General features: G+C 41.4%; 1 protein-coding gene across 2 annotated transcripts in view; it reads left to right on the top strand.

Moving 5' to 3' along the window:
- Window positions 1-4304: 4304 nt before the first annotated feature.
- The window catches only part of rhot2 (ras homolog family member T2), a 39437-nt gene continuing 27053 nt past the window's right edge, over window positions 4305-16688 (top strand). Inside the window, exons 1-5 of one of the 2 annotated variants that reach the window (XM_048552294.2) lie at window positions 4305-4471; window positions 6906-6964; window positions 13131-13212; window positions 15807-15850; window positions 16420-16473. In XM_048552294.2, coding sequence (XP_048408251.1) covers window positions 4435-4471; window positions 6906-6964; window positions 13131-13212; window positions 15807-15850; window positions 16420-16473 — 276 coding nt within the window. In that variant the 5' untranslated portion in view covers window positions 4305-4434. Of the gene's footprint in view, window positions 4472-6905; window positions 6965-12832; window positions 12863-13130; window positions 13213-15806; window positions 15851-16419; window positions 16474-16688 lie in introns of those variants that run through there. The other variant, XM_048552295.2, reaches the window with a different exon arrangement.

Genomic DNA, 16688 nt, shown 5'->3' with positions numbered 1-16688 from the left:
GTAGACCAAACCAGGTAAGTACTGCAGACTTCTTTGCCTAAATTAATGAACCAGATGGATTTTCTTTAACAAAAATTGATTTCTTCATAACAACCATGAATGTGACTAGCTTTCACTTCCAGATTTGTTAATTGAATTTAAATTCCACTATCTGCCATGCTGATTGACTTATTGATTTTTACTCTTATCCTGAGACTGTTGGCCTGACATTTGGGTTACTGGTCCAGTGACCGTACCACCACACTATCATCTGCAGGAATGTCAGATCAGCCATGATCCTACTGAATGACAGAGCAGGCTCAAGGGGCACAATGGCTTACTCCTGTCCCTATTTCTTATTGTATAATTAACTATTCTCACCTGGTTCTATTCTTATCTGTATAATAGTACCAAGAAAATCAGGTGCAGAGTCTTTTCTTCTTCTTTCTTGTGCTCTGTTGCCTTTGGTATCTTGAATGATCAATCCCTGGCTTCCTCTTATCTTTCATCAATGTGCTGCTGATACCATCAAAAAGAACAACACTAGTTTCATACATAAATTGATGATTCTCAGTACCACCTTGCTGCAACCTGTCTCGATTCCTGCACTATTGCTAAAGTATCAAACTGAATGTCTGACACAACGCTGGATGAGAAGAAATTTCCTCTAAATATTGGGAAGTTTGAAGTGCTAATTTTTGGTTCTCCACCAACTACCATTCCATAATTACTGTCATCCCCTTCTCTGGCAACAGTCTGAGATTAAGACAATCTGTATCTAATTTTGGTATTACTTAAGATCCCAATTTCATATCACACCATTCTTGCCCTGTAACATTATAAAATTTCAGCCCAATCTCTGCTCACCATCTAAAATCCTTGTTCATGTATATGTCGCTCTAGACTTAACCATTCAAATGTACCCCTGACTGGTCACCTACATTCTACTCACTGTAAACTTGAGGATTTCCAAAACACAATTGTTGTCTTCACTTGCCTCTGCGGTCACTAATTCATGTTTCCTATTGGTCATGTCATGTCTTGATTTTAAAAACTCTCAACCTTGTTTTCAGATCCCTTGCTGGTCTTGCTGTCAGCAATCTCTTACAAGAAATCGTTTTGTTCCTGTGATTCTGGCATTTTGAGAATCCTTGATTTTAATTGCTCCATGTTCAGTTGTGTAGGCTTTGAGCTCCAGCATATACTTCCTGCATCTAATTTGCCTTCTTCCTTGAAGACATTTCTTAAAATCTATCTCTTCAATCAAGCTTTTGATCACTTGACTTAATATCTCTTTGCATGACTTGATGTCATGTGTTGCTTTATAATGTTTCCGTGAAGCAGCTTGAGGAATTTTGTGATTTTAAAGGTGCTATTTAAATTTATGTTGCTGTCAAGAGTACTATTTTGTTGTGTAATAAATCTAACTTACAAATATTCAGTACTTCTACTTAATCAGCCCTTTTTTTAAAAAGGTGAAATGTGTTCTAGGTTTTTCGGAAGCGGACATATGAGCCAGAAGATTTTGGGATACTAGAGAATTTGTGGTGGCGGGGGGAAGATGTTTTGAAGCTGAGAGCGGTAACATTGCACTTGCTACTGCATGGAGTAGTTGACAGAATTGCATGAACACATTTAAGAAGGAAACTTGGCAATAACATGAAGGAGGAAAAGATATCAAAGGGCGGTGAAACCTGCTTTAGAGGGTCAACACTCGCCTGACCATCTGAACTGATCCAAAAGCAGAAATTGCTGGTAGCATATGTGGAGACAATCAGGCTTGACATTGAGTCCAGTGATCCTTCAGAATTGATAATAGCTAGGAAAAGGTGGTATATATGTTTAAGATGGGGGTGGGGTGGAGGAGAAGAAGAGAGAGAAAGAGTGAGCAGATAGGGTGACATGGGGCCCAGAGATAGAAAATGACAGGCAAATAAAGGAATGGCTGATAACTGGTGCCATGAATAGGTGAAAATGAGTTGGCTGTGCTGAAAGCAGCCCAGGTTATGATAGAGCCTGGATTGTAGGTGTGGATAAAGGACTTGCAAGAAGTGTTCAGGTTCTAAGATTATCAAATTTGATATTGAGTCCTGAATGCTGCAGCGTCCCCATACAGAAACAAAGTCCTGATGAAGGGTTTTGGCCTGAAACATTGACTTTCTTGCTCCTCGGATGCTGTCTGACCTGCTGTGCTTTTCCAGCTCGACGTTTGTTAACTCTACCTTCCATCATTGCAGTCTTTACTGTCTCCAAGAAAGTGAGACCTGTTCTTCCAGCTTGCTCTAAGCTTTGCTGTGCCTGCTGCAGTGCTCCAATACAGAAATGTTCGCCAGAAAACACAAAGCTGTGTTGAAGTGGCAGCCAACTGGAATCTCTGTCATTTTTGCAGACAGCCGTAGGTTGCAAATTCTTTGAAAAGTGAACAGAAACTTTATTGTAAAGAGATGAAAGGGTGTGAGATAGCTGGATTAGAAAACAAAATTTCCTGCTAGTGTGTTGCTAATGGTATGCAAGAGGAAGAATCTGAAGGCCAAGAAAGCCAGTCAGAAATTGGAAGTGGAGATGGAGAATTGATGCAGTTTCAGAACTACAATTTGAGAAACTAACAGGTATTTAGAACAACTTGTATTTATAGCACCTCTCATGTAATAAAACTAGTTTCATGACAGAAGTTTCGCAACATAAAACTTGGCATAAGATATTAGGGCAGATGCCATAAATTTGGCAAAGAATTAGTATTTGAGGATTTTCTTAATGCAGGCAGAACATGTCATTTGCATACAGAACTGGCTTGAATGTAGAAGACAGAGGGTGGTGATGGAGGGTTGCTTTTCAGACTGGAGGTCTGACTAGTGGTGTGCCACGATTGGTGCTGGGTTCGCTACTTTTTGTCATTTATATCAATGATATGGATGTGAACACAGGAGGTATGGTTAGTAAGTTTGCAGATGACACCAAAATAGGTGGTGTAGTAGACAGCCAGGAAGATTATCTCAGACTACAATGGGACCTTGATTAGATGGGCCAATGGGCTGAGGAATGGCAGATAAAGTTTTTAATTTCGATAAATGTAAGTGCTGAATTTTGGAAAAGCAAATCCGGGCAGGACTTGTGTTCATAATAGTAAAGTCCTGGGGAGTGTTGCTGAATGAAGACCTTGGAGTGCAGGTTCACAGTTCCTTGAAAGTGGAGTTGCAGGTAGACAGGGTAGTGAAGAAGACATTTGGTATGCTTGCCTTTATTCGTTTTGTATTAAGTTTTGGAGTTGGGAGGTCATGTTGTGGCTTTACAAGATGCTGGTAAGGCCACTTTTGAAATATTGCTTGCAGTTCTGGTCTCACTGCTCTAGGAAGGCTGTTGTGAAGCTTGAAAGGGTTCAGAGAAGATTTACAAGGATGTTGCCAGGGTTGGAGGGATGCTGAATAGGCTGGGGCCAAGGGGTGACCTCAGAGGTTTATAAAGTCATGAGGAGCACGGATAGGGTAATTGCTGGGGTCGGGTGATACAAAACCAGGGTAGAGGGTCCAAAACTAGAGGGCATAGGTTTAACGTGAGAGGGAAAAGGCTTAAAAGGGACCTAAAGGGGCAACTTTTTCCAAACAGACAGTGGTGTGTGTATGGAATGAGCTGTCAGAGGGAGTGGTGGAGGCTGGTACAATTACCTTTCCAGATGCTTTTTAAAAAGCATTGTATGTGGAGAGGAAGGGTTTAGAGGGATATGGGCCAAATGCTGGAAAACAGGACTAGATTAATTTAGGATGTCTGGAGAGCATGGACATGTTGGACGAAATAGTCTCGTTTCCATGCTGTGCAGTTCTGACTCTCTAAATGTTATGGGTTGGGAATGCCAGAGCTTGGAGCCTTGGCAGCTGCACACAAACACACTCACCAATGCAGAGTGATTGTAGATGCTCAATACCAGATTAGTATTTGGTGACGTGACGAGATTACGGTTACAAGAGAGTAGAGACTGGAAGAATTTGAAAATACCTGTGAGAACTGTAAAATCGGTGAGTTGGTGGAGGTCAGCAACATCAGGGTTGGGTAAATAGCATAAATTCGGATCTGGGCAGCAGAGTTTTGGATGACCTCAAATCTGTGCAGTGTAGAATGTGAGACCGGACTGTGGGAATATCTGGAATCTGCAATGATCGTTTCAGGAACAATTATACTGAGATAGGGATGGACTTGTATGGGGGTAAAGAATTTAAACACTGGCTCTCCATTTAACAATGTTACACTTCCTGAGTTGCTTCGGAGCCCAGCCACACGTCGGAGATGCCCGAGCCTCTCCGGAGGTTACCGAGCCGGCGGCGGCTCCTCTCCGGACTTTGCCGAGTCAGACCGCGCCGGGGCCAAGGCAACGAGAATTGGAGCTAATCGATCGGTCTCCGGTTACACCGATTAACCGACAGTAAACCGACAAGTTATCGGTCAGCGTCAGAGAGTGCCAACATGAGGGAAGATGTGAGGATCCTGCTGGTGGGAGAACGTGAGTACGATACGTTTATTGGCGAGATATTGAAAGTACTCGGGCGGACGGCAGAGTTAGGAGAGGGACGAGGGTTGGGACAGAGAGAGGGTGGACTGGGATGGGGGTGGGCAGAGAGAGAGAGAGGGTGGACTGGGATGGGGGTGGGCAGAGAGAGAGAGAGGGTGGACTGGGATGGGGGTGGGCAGAGAGAGAGAGAGGGTGGACTGGGATGGGGGTGGGCAGAGAGAGAGAGGGTGGACTGGGATGGGGGTGGGCAGAGAGAGAGAGGGTGGACTGGGATGGGGGTGGGCAGAGAGAGAGAGAGTGGACTGGGATGGGGGTGGGCAGAGAGAGAGAGAGAGGGTGGACTGGGATGGGGGTGGGCAGAGAGAGAGAGAGAGAGGGTGGACTGGGATGGGGGTGGGCAGAGAGAGAGAGAGAGAGGGTGGACTGGGATGGGGGTGGGCAGAGAGAGAGAGAGAGAGAGAGAGGGTGGACTGGGATGGGGGTGGGCAGAGAGAGAGAGGGTGGACTGGGATGGGGGTGGGCAGAGAGAGAGAGGGTGGACTGGGATGGGGGTGGGCAGAGAGAGAGAGGGTGGACTGGGATGGGGGTGGGCAGAGAGAGAGAGGGTGGACTGGGATGGGGGTGGGCAGAGAGCTAGAGGGTGGACTGGGATGGGGGTGGGCACAGAGAGAGAGAGGGTGGACTGGGATGGGGGTGGGGAGAGAGAGAGAGAGAAAGTCTCGACTGGGATGGGGGTGGGCAGAGAGAGAGAGAGTGTGAGAGTCTCGACTGGGATGGGGGTGGGCAGAGAGAGAGAGAGTGTGAGAGTGGGTGGACTGGGTCACAAGGAAGCCAAGGATCCAGTGGAGTGAAGGAAATTGCGGGTGGAGGGGGCGAAGTGGGTTTGTCGTGTTAGCAATGAGGTGACATTTTACTGTTAAATTCTGTGGATGATCTCTACAGGTTAACTGGACTATCCCATGCCCTTATCCTTTCTTTTCGATCTTTATGAAATTGCAACTCTGGATAGGAGTCATTATATATGAGTCACCAAGATTGCCTCCCCATCATACCAAAATTGTTCTCTGTAATCTGGAGAAACATCATGTTCAAAAGTTCAAAGGATTGAATGGCCCCTGCCTGTTTGCTATGTTCGTGAATAGCTATCGTCTAACAGCAGTTGTCTTAGATTCCTCATACACGAGACCTGATAAATTTGGGAAACTGCATTTCATGTCCACTGAGTGACTACAGCCTGTGACAGTTGATAGCTAATTGGGAATTTAAGCTAAATGCTGCGGGTGCTGGAAATTGAAACAAAAAAGAAAATGCTGGAGAAACTCAGCAGATCTAGCGTCTGTGGAGAGAAAAACAAAGTGAACATTTTGAGTTCAATATGACTTTTAAGAATAGATTCAGAATTAATTAGGGAAATTGACCTCTTCCTCCTCCCCTTTCGTCCTTTCAACTGTTTGATCATTTGATAAGATCAGAGCTGATGTGGTTGTGGTCTTAACTCCACCTTCCTGTCTACCTCCTCATAATTCGTGACTCCGTTCTCGATCAGAAATCCATATAACTCAGCATTAAGTAAATTAAATTCCCTGTCCTCACTGCAGAAAAATCTAATCTGTCTCAAAATGAGGCCTTCTTATTTTAAACTGCGTTCCCCCAAGTTCAGGTCACCCCTCGGCGTAGAAGCCTAGAGATGACATTAAAAGAAATGCCCTGCAATACCATAATGGAGGTGAGATCAAATTTGGCCTTTTCCTGGCCTTGTTCTTAAGTGATTTCCCCTACAACCAAATTTGAGGTTGCTGACTTGCTTGCCCAGCTGGCTTATTCTCATTCAGACGTTTCGTCTGAAGCATGGTTCTCCACTTGTAATACAATCAACAAACACATAGAATTGGACTCCATATACAAACCCATATAGATCAAAACCGGAACTGACACTACTCACCATAACAGACCAAACGGTGTAAATTCCAAGTGGAGAATAACACCATTTCATTTATGAGGCACCATTGATGATGTCACCTAGCATGGTGATGAAACGTCTGAATGACACCAAGCCAGTTCGGTGAACAAGTCAACAACCTCACCCACAACCTGCGCTACAGATCTTTACCTAAACTTTGAACAAACAAATTTCTCATTGGTTGTAAGGTATTTTAGGGCACCCTGATGATATGAAAGAATAATGCATGTCTGCCCCTATCCCAATTTAGTAATTACTGTGTGAAATCTCTGAGTCATTAACGAGCATAAACTTTTTTTTGGTTTTTGTTTCAAACTGAAGAAAACCAGAATTAATGTCAGTTTAGACCCAACAGAGGTAAGCATGAAGTTTAAATTTCCTTGCATGAAAGCATAAACTGCATTTGGTATAATGCATCGTCCTTGGATTCTGCAATTGATGCCTCTCTTCTCTTCGTTTGTATAGCTAAAGTTGGCAAAACGTCATTGATCATGTCCCTGGTGAGCGAGGAGTTTCCAGAGGAGGTGAGTCAGAATTTTAATGTGCTGCCTAGGCTGTTGCCCCACCACCACCAAATGTGGTCTCGGTTGTTGCAGCATTATGTGTTCCACTATTTTCAGGCCACTGTGTGCTAATCGTGGACAACGTGATGTTGAGGTGATGAGGCACCTGCCAGTGAAGCATACTGAGCTTCTCACGTTCTCAGCGCTGCACCCTTTTCAATGAACATGGCCATCAGCAAATCGCTTCTATTGAAAAGTGGTCACCAACGCAATGCATTGGGAGAAGCCAGCAACCCAGGTTTCCAGCTGAGTACCCCAGTAAGAGTCACCGGCTTTGGGCAAAGATTTTGATTTGGGACCTTCCTTATTTTATAAGAGATCCTACCTGTACTTTGTTTCCTCTAGTGAAAGGAACTTGGAGGTCTGAAAATACTACACTATCAAATGTGTGATTGCTGATAACGACTGCAGCTTTGCTCCTAGAGGAATTTGGTTAGCATTCCAGTGTAAGAGGCTGAAATACGTGTGCTTAACATTTACTCTCCATAATGACACAGTCCTGCAGATTATGTGATACGTTACATTTTACTTACTTTGGATTATAGGACTGTGATTGAAACAGTATTCATGAATATTTCTACTTAGCTGGTTCCCCTCAGGATGTCAAAGGATGTCTCAATTTCTTGCTTTCAGACTCTCCTTCAGCTCCTGATAGGCTTGTGCCTGGACAGAGATTGATGGTTACAATTTTAAAGGAAAAGAAATGTTAGGTCTCTTTAACAGAGTCTTCCTGTATCTCAGCCAGATCAGACTTGCTGTTACATCTCAATAATTACAAAAAATGGGCACTGTGTAACATAACAAACTTTATTTGAAAAGTCAGATGTTGTTGCCATTTCTGAAACAAGCTTTTGCTTCAATGTGGGATTTATCATTGTAACCATCTCTTTAAACAAAGATCCTTCCCACCTTCAGTGGGATGGTGAACACAGAGTTGATTAACCCTCTCACTTGCAAGCGTTCAAATCTTTGCCTGTACTTGCATAGACTTATGAATAGTAGCAGAAGCAAGCCACGTGGTCCCCCAAGCTTGCTGTGCAATTTAAAAGATCATGACTGATTTGATTGGAATGTGAGCCCCCCACTCTCAGCAACTCCTGATATAATCTCTGTCCACCTCTTCTAAAAGTATTCATTTGACCCTGCTTCTACTAGTGTCCTGGGAAGAGTTTCAAAGACTCAAGACACCCTCAGAAAAACAAATCCTCACTTCCATCTTAAAAGTCAAATCTTTTGTTTTAAAACTATGACCTAATTGTAGTCTTCCCATGAGGGGGAGCATTATTTCAGCATGCACCCTGTCAAGTCCCTTCAGCAATTTGCATTTAAATAAAATAACAAGTTGTTAAGCCAGTGATTAGAATTAATTTACTTACTGGGTAAATACAAAGGGGACTGACGTGTGGAAGGAAATGAAAGACTGAGTAGTTATAAACTTGAAGAGCAATGTTTCACTTTCGGTCTCACCCACTGTCTCGGATCCAGTTTAACATAGGTTGCAGAGGATGATTGTGACAAGGTGAGAATTGGAAACTAAATTCATTTCAGATAGAATATTTGAATTGGAGTTACTTTGGAGAAGTATGACTGAAATCAAATGCGAAGTACCAGAATATTACTTCCTGCCAATCTTATGGACCAGAAACATATGATCATTGTAGCAGTGAAGTGAATATGTGGACAGATTGTTTCCTAACCAAAGAAAAAAGCAAGGCATTGTAGTTCCCTACTAGAAGAAAAACCAGGTCTAAAGTATTCCCCGAGCAAGGGCATCTACATTGGGCACTGAGGAAGGTTTGGAAGTTCCATTGAAGTTTACTGACTGATTATACCTAAACGGTTACCATTAAATGCATATGACCCATAGTTAAAAGTTGATAAATTTAAAATGGAGAATTGGCTATGTAGTGGAATTTAACGGATTGCAAAATTTCACAAGTTTTACTTGGAGATTCCTAATTCAGTTCTGGCCTTCTAAGTTGTTGGACAGTGCTAAGGTGTTGAACAAGGGTAGACTACTTGTGTGAACTGAAAATCCGGAAGGAAACTTGCTTTTGGAACAAATGTTGCAAGCCTTCAAAAAAAACTGGAAAAACATTCTTTCCCATTTGCCTTTGTGGCGCAAATGAGACATTCAGCTGTAACACAAAGGACGAGAATTCAATTTGGTAATGTGACATTAGTCAGAAATGGGCCAAAACGATACAAATCCACATGAAAGAAGAATTGTAACTCAAAGGAATGAGGATTGAGATACTTCTGATAGTTAAAGTTCCCGAATTCCTGTTATGACAGAAGAATGAAAGGAAAGCCTGGAGTATGGCCAAAAAATGTTTAGATGCGACTTGAAATACTATTCTGCAATGAATGATCCAAAATGGAACAACAAGGTTACACATGGTATGGAGGGCTCAGAAGGAGAGAAGGCGATACTGATCAGGCAATGAAAATTGTACAAGTCACAAGAAGCTTTGGTCCAGAAATGAATGAATGTTAACTTAATTCAATTGTACTTCGTTGGACAGTAGATACACATGCACAGTGGAGTGGATTGCTTAAAATGTTACCTAGATGCATTAAAAAATGATTGGAATAAGGTGAAGATATTTGAGAGTTATTTTTCCTTCAGGTTTTGTATTGACAACTTGTGGAAACCGCTAAAAAGATTGATGATTCTCTGTAATGTGGTTGGGGTAAACCGCTATCTGCATGGATAGCATCAAGTGAAAAACCCTTCATGTGAGCAGCTCATCAAGAAAAAAGGCTTCAATTAAACCAGATGTGAAATATGAAAATACAATTGTTTTTGGCAAGTCAGTGGGTTTATAGTTTACATAATCTGGACATTATTACAGCCTATTAACAAGGCCGAATCCCCCTCATCAAAATATTAAGCAGGTGTTATTGGCATCAGGAGATCAGTGTTCAAAGGAAAAAGAAAGGCTAACTATCTGAAAAGTACATTGGCATTTTGCCCATACATCTTCTCACTGGTTTAACAATCCTACTAAAGGAAGCACGGATTAGGGATGATTGAATTAAATTTATAGAAGAGATCAGTGAAAAATATGCTACGTGAAAGAAGTAACATAGGGCACCATCATTGCCCATAATGAGACTCCCTTTAACTAGTGATTTTAACAAAATTGAAGCAATGGTTGGAAAACAAAAGCTTGCACTTCATAGACTGACTACAAATGCCAATGTCTATCATTATATAGAAAGGGAAAATAATAGTGCTTTGATTTAATTTATTACTGTCATGATTACTGAGGTCCAGTAAAAAAGTGTTGTCTTATGTCCTTTACAGGCAGCTCCTTCTATAAAAGCACAGAGTAATGAAGAACTGGATAGGAATTGATGTGGCGGGCACGAGCTAAATTCCTAACTGATACAGTTAAATTTGGCAGTAATGTATTTAGGAATGTGTATGAAAATACGAGCACTGTCGTAATTTAGCATGACAGCAGTCCCTTTATTAATGGAGCATGTGAAAGAAATCACAAGGTAACATATTTCATACAATCCTGGTGTACCAACCCAAATTGGCTACTTCATGTGGCGAACACATTGTTTTTATTTTAGGAGAAATCCAGAAATTCATTTGGCAGTGAGTGATCGTAACGTGATTTGGAATAGGACCACAATAATTTCAACATTTCTGACTGAGGAGGAAAGACATTTATTAAGGCTGAGATTTCAGAGGATGATTGGAGAACTTTACAGCATTGTAGAGGGCTATTAGAATTAAATTTTAATCCAGGAGCCTTGGTAAGTTACAAAAGAGAAGGGCAGAAAGAGTGCAAGGTCTGAGTGAGGTTACAGGTAGTGAAGGAAAATCAATTTTACAGCATTCCTAATTTACACTCACTGCACACTTACGGATTCTGAACAAGTTAGTGAAAGTGGTCAGGCACAGTGCACTTTGACGTTTATGAGGATTGCCTCTTAAATATTAAATGTTCAAGTGAGCGACCCGCAGTAAGATCCATGGAATAGCAATATAAGGTGAATATGTGAAAGGCCGGAAGATGTGTATGAGTTCTAAAAGTGGATGTGAACAAGGCCCAAAGAAACAAGGAAAAGACTGCAAGCTTGTGAAAGCAATGCTGAGCATGGGAGATGGAAAGCTTGTAGTAATCCAGAGACAGGAGAATGAGAAGAGGTGTTAAAACTTTGAGAAGAACACAACCTACCAAATGGGCTGGAAGTACTGTGAAAAGTAGAAGCTTCATGATTGTGAAGTTTTAGTAGCTACAGACAAATTCATGGATTTGTTGATAAATGATGCCAACAAAAAGAATTGAAGAACTGGAAAAATTTTGGCATAACCATTGAGGTACCAGATAGAGGACACCCAACGTTTATGATACAGATGGTTATACAGTGAGAAAATACTCCCTGATGGTGTATAAAAGGGTGAAGCCAGCTCTTTCAGCAACAAATTCCTGGGCATGTAAGCTAACTGATGTAAAAGCTGCATCTTTGCAGAGGGAAAGTTTCAAAGGGAATATTTTTAAAATTACCTAAAAAATGCAGGTGATATGGGAGCAAAAAAAGTATGATTTATGTGTTGAATGATGCAGGAAGGACGTGGTATTTTCTCAGTAGGTCCATTTTGCTGGAAGTAAGTATATTTATCTTAAAACAGCCCTACTGTACTGATATTTCAAAAAAAAATTATGATACATATCAGTGAATTCTGTTCAGACGTACTATGGAATTTGAGTGATGTGAGATAAAAGGAAATTTAAGATTAGAAGTCAGGATTTGGAGGCCTTTAAATGTATAAGACTTGTAGGGCAGAATAAATCGGAATGATTTTGGATCAGTAGTTTTACTTGGAAATTTTTAATTGCATTCCAGTTAAAATTGGCCAGTTACACACGAACGTGATTTGGCATTTAGGGAAGAAACGGTCTAAGAGATTGATTTGACAGTTAAACTGGTAATGTACTCCAATTAGACCTGAAATTAGACCTGATCCCAGCTAGAATATGTTGGAATTGAGTATTGTAATGAAACGTACAATTGTTAAGGAAGTTTTTGAGAACAAATGAAATATTAAAGACATTAAATTCAGAAAAATGCTGTCAAGTTTTGAATCTTGGGTGACTCAAAAGATATACAAAAGTCATCTTTTAAAACAAAAATATTTTTGAGATTTATGCTTCCAGGTAGGCCAGTATTTTGGCTCACTCCTAATTGCCCAGAGAAGAATTAGAGTCAACCATCCTGCTGTCAGTTTTGAGCCAGGAATAGACCAGATAAGGGGAGGATGGCAATTTTTTTCCTGAAAGGACATTAGTGAACTTTAGCCTCTCATGCTAATGAGAAAAGGTTGGTGATTAACCTGTGTAGCCTAAAGAAAGTTCTAGAAAGCAGATTTCCAAAATAAAATGGATAGATGCAATTCACCAGTTGTCAGATTGTTTCATTAATAAATATACTTGCTCCAAGAATTATTGATCGTCATTGAAGAGAAGTGCTTGATGGCATGAGGTTCCTCAGAACCCGGTCACCAGACTCGAAATGTTAACGTTACCTCTGTTTTCCCCTTCACAGATGCTGCCAAACCTGCTGAGCTTTTCCAGCAACTTTGTTTTTGTTCCTGATTTACAGCATTCGCAGTTCTTTCAGTTTTTATAAAGAGGCGACTGTTTGGACTTGTGGCTGGAAGGAGCCATAAGACTAAATTGTCTAAGTAATTAAAATCTGCCCACAAAGCAAGATGTCTTGGCTTCTGTCTTACCAACTGACTTGGATCCAGATTGACACCTTTCTCATTCTTCTAGGCTCCAATGCACACAGACCCAGACTGTCAAATCTTCCCTCTTAAGTTAGAGCATCATGTCCCAGGTATCAGTCAAGTGAATTTCCTCTAATCTGCTAATGTGATTACATGCTTCCTTAAATAAGGAGACCAAAAGTGTAGATGCTGTTCCCATTATCTCAGACCAAAAGTGTACACAGTTCTCCAAGTGCGGTTTCACCAATGCATCTATGCATTTATAGCAAAATATTTGTGATTTTTATATCCTGTTCTATGTGGAATAGATTGTAGCATTCCATTTGTCTTCCTAATCACTTGCTACACAGCATACTAACTTTTATGTTTTGTGATTAGGTGCCAGCACGTGCCGAGGAGATCACCATCCCTGCAGATGTCACTCCAGAGAGAATTCCGACTCATATCATTGACTATTCAGGTAAGGAAGGTGCTACTTCTGTTCATTGGGGTACTATCACACTGGCAACATAGGGATGTTGTCGTTCTGTTGTAGTTATGTATTTATGATGTCCACCAGAGCCTTGTTTTTGGCACTGTCACATTTGAATCGGAAGTTTGAGAGTTCACATGTTGTTGGTTGGTAACTTTGGCTGTTAAGGGGAGAGATAGTGTGTAATTTTGTTTGATTTTTACTTGTATGTTGTGTGTGCTCAGAAAGAAAGGGTTTAATTTTAAGTGATGTAGTGTAGTCTGGAGATTAGTTTATGTGCATTTTAAATGAGGTTTAAAAACCCTTTTGAGATGAATAGTTCAGTACACGAGAAACAGTAGAAAGGATTAAAAGAAAAAACTGTTGCCTTGCAACAAGTTGTGCTGTGACACGCACACATGATGGAAATAAGTTCACGTAGGAAGCCAACATGCAGCTTTCTTTCAGAGAGAAAGTTATTCTGAGAGAAAAGGTCTGTAAAAGCAGGACTGTCTAGTAGACAACCAGTCGGGACAGAAGGAAAGAGTCCTGAGCAGCTTAGAAGTTAATAAGAAAGTTTCAGCAATGAAATACATCCCTGCCAACTGAACAAGGAACTTTAAAGTGGAGACAGTGACCTTACACTGAGGTTTAAGTGTTTGTAGGATGGTTGTTGTGGGTAAAATGGTTAAACTTTCTGATTGTTGAATTGAGATCATTTCAACTCATTCTCGTATAATGTAGTAAAGTTAGTGCTATTTTCTGTTTGTGTATGCTTAAACCTTTTATGTTCTTTTGTTAAAAGTATATTGGTAGCCTCTTGTGAAAATGTTCAGTGACTGGCTGCAACAATAAACAAACAAACCGCAAGTTTTTTTTGGCTATCAAACCAGGTTTCACGCTTGGATCTGGTTTGTCTAGAATTGCCACCAGCTGGAATCATAACACAACCCCCACCCCAAGAACTTGATGGAACAGCTAGGTGAACTCTCCGGTACAGAGTGAGTGCCGTCTTTTGGAGTGTTAAACTGAGGCTCCATCTGCCCTTGGATATAAAAGTTACTGTGGCATGAATTTGATGAACTGCAGAGGAGTTCTGTACAGTTTTGTGCTTAATACCTACTCCTTGACCAATATGAGTGGTCATTTGTCATCTCTGAGCTGAAACAGTATGCAATGCTACATTATCCAAGGTTAACTAACATTAAGCTTAAGTTTGCTAATGACCAGGAGCAGAAATTCGGTGTCCTCTGTCCACTCTTGTTTGTACAGTCAGTTTTATTGTCTGACCTTTGACCTAATTATGGTCAGCTAATCTATGTCGCCCAAATATTAAACTTGTTCTGAGTCAAGGTGGAAACCAACCAGATCATGGAGAACCCAAGACAATAAAATGTGAGGCTGGATGAACACAGCAGGCCCAGCAGCATCTCAGGAGCACAAAAGCTGACGTTTTGGGCCTAGACCCTTCATCAGAGATGGGGATAGGTTGAGGGTTCTGCTCTCAACCATCCCTTCCTCCCACCCCAAGCCGCACCTCCATTTCCTACCTACTAACCTCATCCCACCTCCTTGACCTGTCCGTCTTCCCTGGACTGACCTATTCCCTCCCCACGTCCCCACCTATACTCTCCTCTCCAACTATCTTCTTTTCTCTCCATCTTCGGTCCGCCTCCCCCCTCTCCCTATTTATTCCAGAACCCTCACCCCATCCCCATCTTTGATGAAGGATCTAGGCCCGAAACGTCAGCTTTTGTGCTCCTGAGATGCTGCTGGGCCTGCTGTGTTCATCCAGCCTCACATTTTATTGTCTTGGATTCTCCAGCATCTGCAGTTCCCATTATCACAGATCATGGAGAATGTCTTGACCTTGTTTGGTAACCTGATTCATCCAATTCTTGAGAAAGGTGTGTTGATGCACTGCTCTTTCTCAGTGCAAGCTTGGTCCATGTTATTGGTGCCAAACCATGAAATGTATATGTCTGTGCAAATTAGTCATTATGTATTAATGACTTGAATGAGGGAAGTGAACGTACTATTGCCACGTTTGTGGATGACACCAAAAATAGGTAGGAATGTGAGTGATGAGGATGATGTAAGCAGTCTACACAGAGAGATAGAAAGGTTAAATGAGTGATGGAAAACTTGGCAGATAGAGGTGAGGTTGAGTAGTTTGAGCCTGTACTCATTGGAGATTAGAAGAATGAGAATTGACCTTGTTGAAACATTTAGGATTCCTGGGGAGCTTGACCGCGTAGATGTTGAGAGGTGGTTTCCCCTTGTGGGAGAGTCTAGGACTAGCGGGCATTATCTCGGATTAAGGTGTCACCCATTTGAAATGAGGAATTTCTGTCATGAATGTCGTGATTCTGTGGAATTCTTTACTGTAGAGAGCTGTCAAGGCTGGGTCTTTAAGTATATTCATTGCTGAGATACATTTCTAATCAGTAAGGGATTGAAGGTTTACTGGAATAAGACAGGAAAGGAGTTTAGGATTATCAGATTAGCTACAATCTTATTGAATGTCAGAACAGATTTAATAGGCCGACAAGCCTCTTCTGCTCCTGTGCCTTTTGGTCTTAATAAACTTTCTTTGTTTACAGCTTCAGAGCAGACAGAAGATGAGCTCCAGGATGAGATTAACCGGGTAAGGACTTCTCAGATTTGTAGTTAGTGCAGTGTTTATAACCATGGGCTCAGTCCTTTTAGGTGTGATTTAGAACTCCAAAAGTCGGCATTTGTTTAGGTGTAGGAGGGAAACATTAATTTGCAAGCATCCTGACTCACCTGGGAACCATTACCTTGGAGTTTTGCCATGTGTCACTGTGGTTTCCTCTGCTTTGAGAGAGATAGTGGTTGATCCATCTTTACCTTCTCTTCCTTTGTCCCCCTGAAGGGGACATGACCCTGTCTACACCCAATGCACATGATAATCAGGATTATTAGCCTAAAGGCAAAGTAACAAAGCGAACCGAGTCCAGGAAGTGGAGGGTCAGGTCTGGATCCTGGATGTAGCTCACTGTTTTAAGGCTGTTTACACTTTTCCACTTCTACAATCTCTCAACTCCTTCTTTATCAGTGAATCTTCTAGGTTTTGCTTGTCATACCTAGCTTACCTTTCCACTTCTTTGAATTGGAGGTGCTAATCCTGAGTTGCCCAGAGGTTATTCTTTATCAAATAACCAAGTGCTCATATCTTCATTTTTCTCCTTTTAGGCAAATGTGGTTTGCGTTGTGTATGACGTAAATAAAGAAAGCACTATTGAAAAGGTACTGTAACACCCTGTGTCACCTCACATGTTATAATATGCAGTGCTTCCTGAAAAAAACTCAAGCACAAGTGCCTCATTGAACTGAGGTTATTCAGAAAATACATTAGAGTGATATAAATTTCCTCTGTACAATAAAGCCATAAATTAGAGTGAAAAGCTTTGTTCTTATCAAGCGTTATAAAGAAAAGAGGATAAACTTGCACAAGGAAATGT

This window comes from Stegostoma tigrinum, chromosome 23 (assembly GCF_030684315.1).
Source record: "Stegostoma tigrinum isolate sSteTig4 chromosome 23, sSteTig4.hap1, whole genome shotgun sequence".
Lineage (NCBI taxonomy): Eukaryota > Metazoa > Chordata > Chondrichthyes > Orectolobiformes > Stegostomatidae > Stegostoma > Stegostoma tigrinum.
Note: the sequence above shows the minus strand (reverse complement) of the source record. Positions and strands in the feature narration are given on the sequence as shown.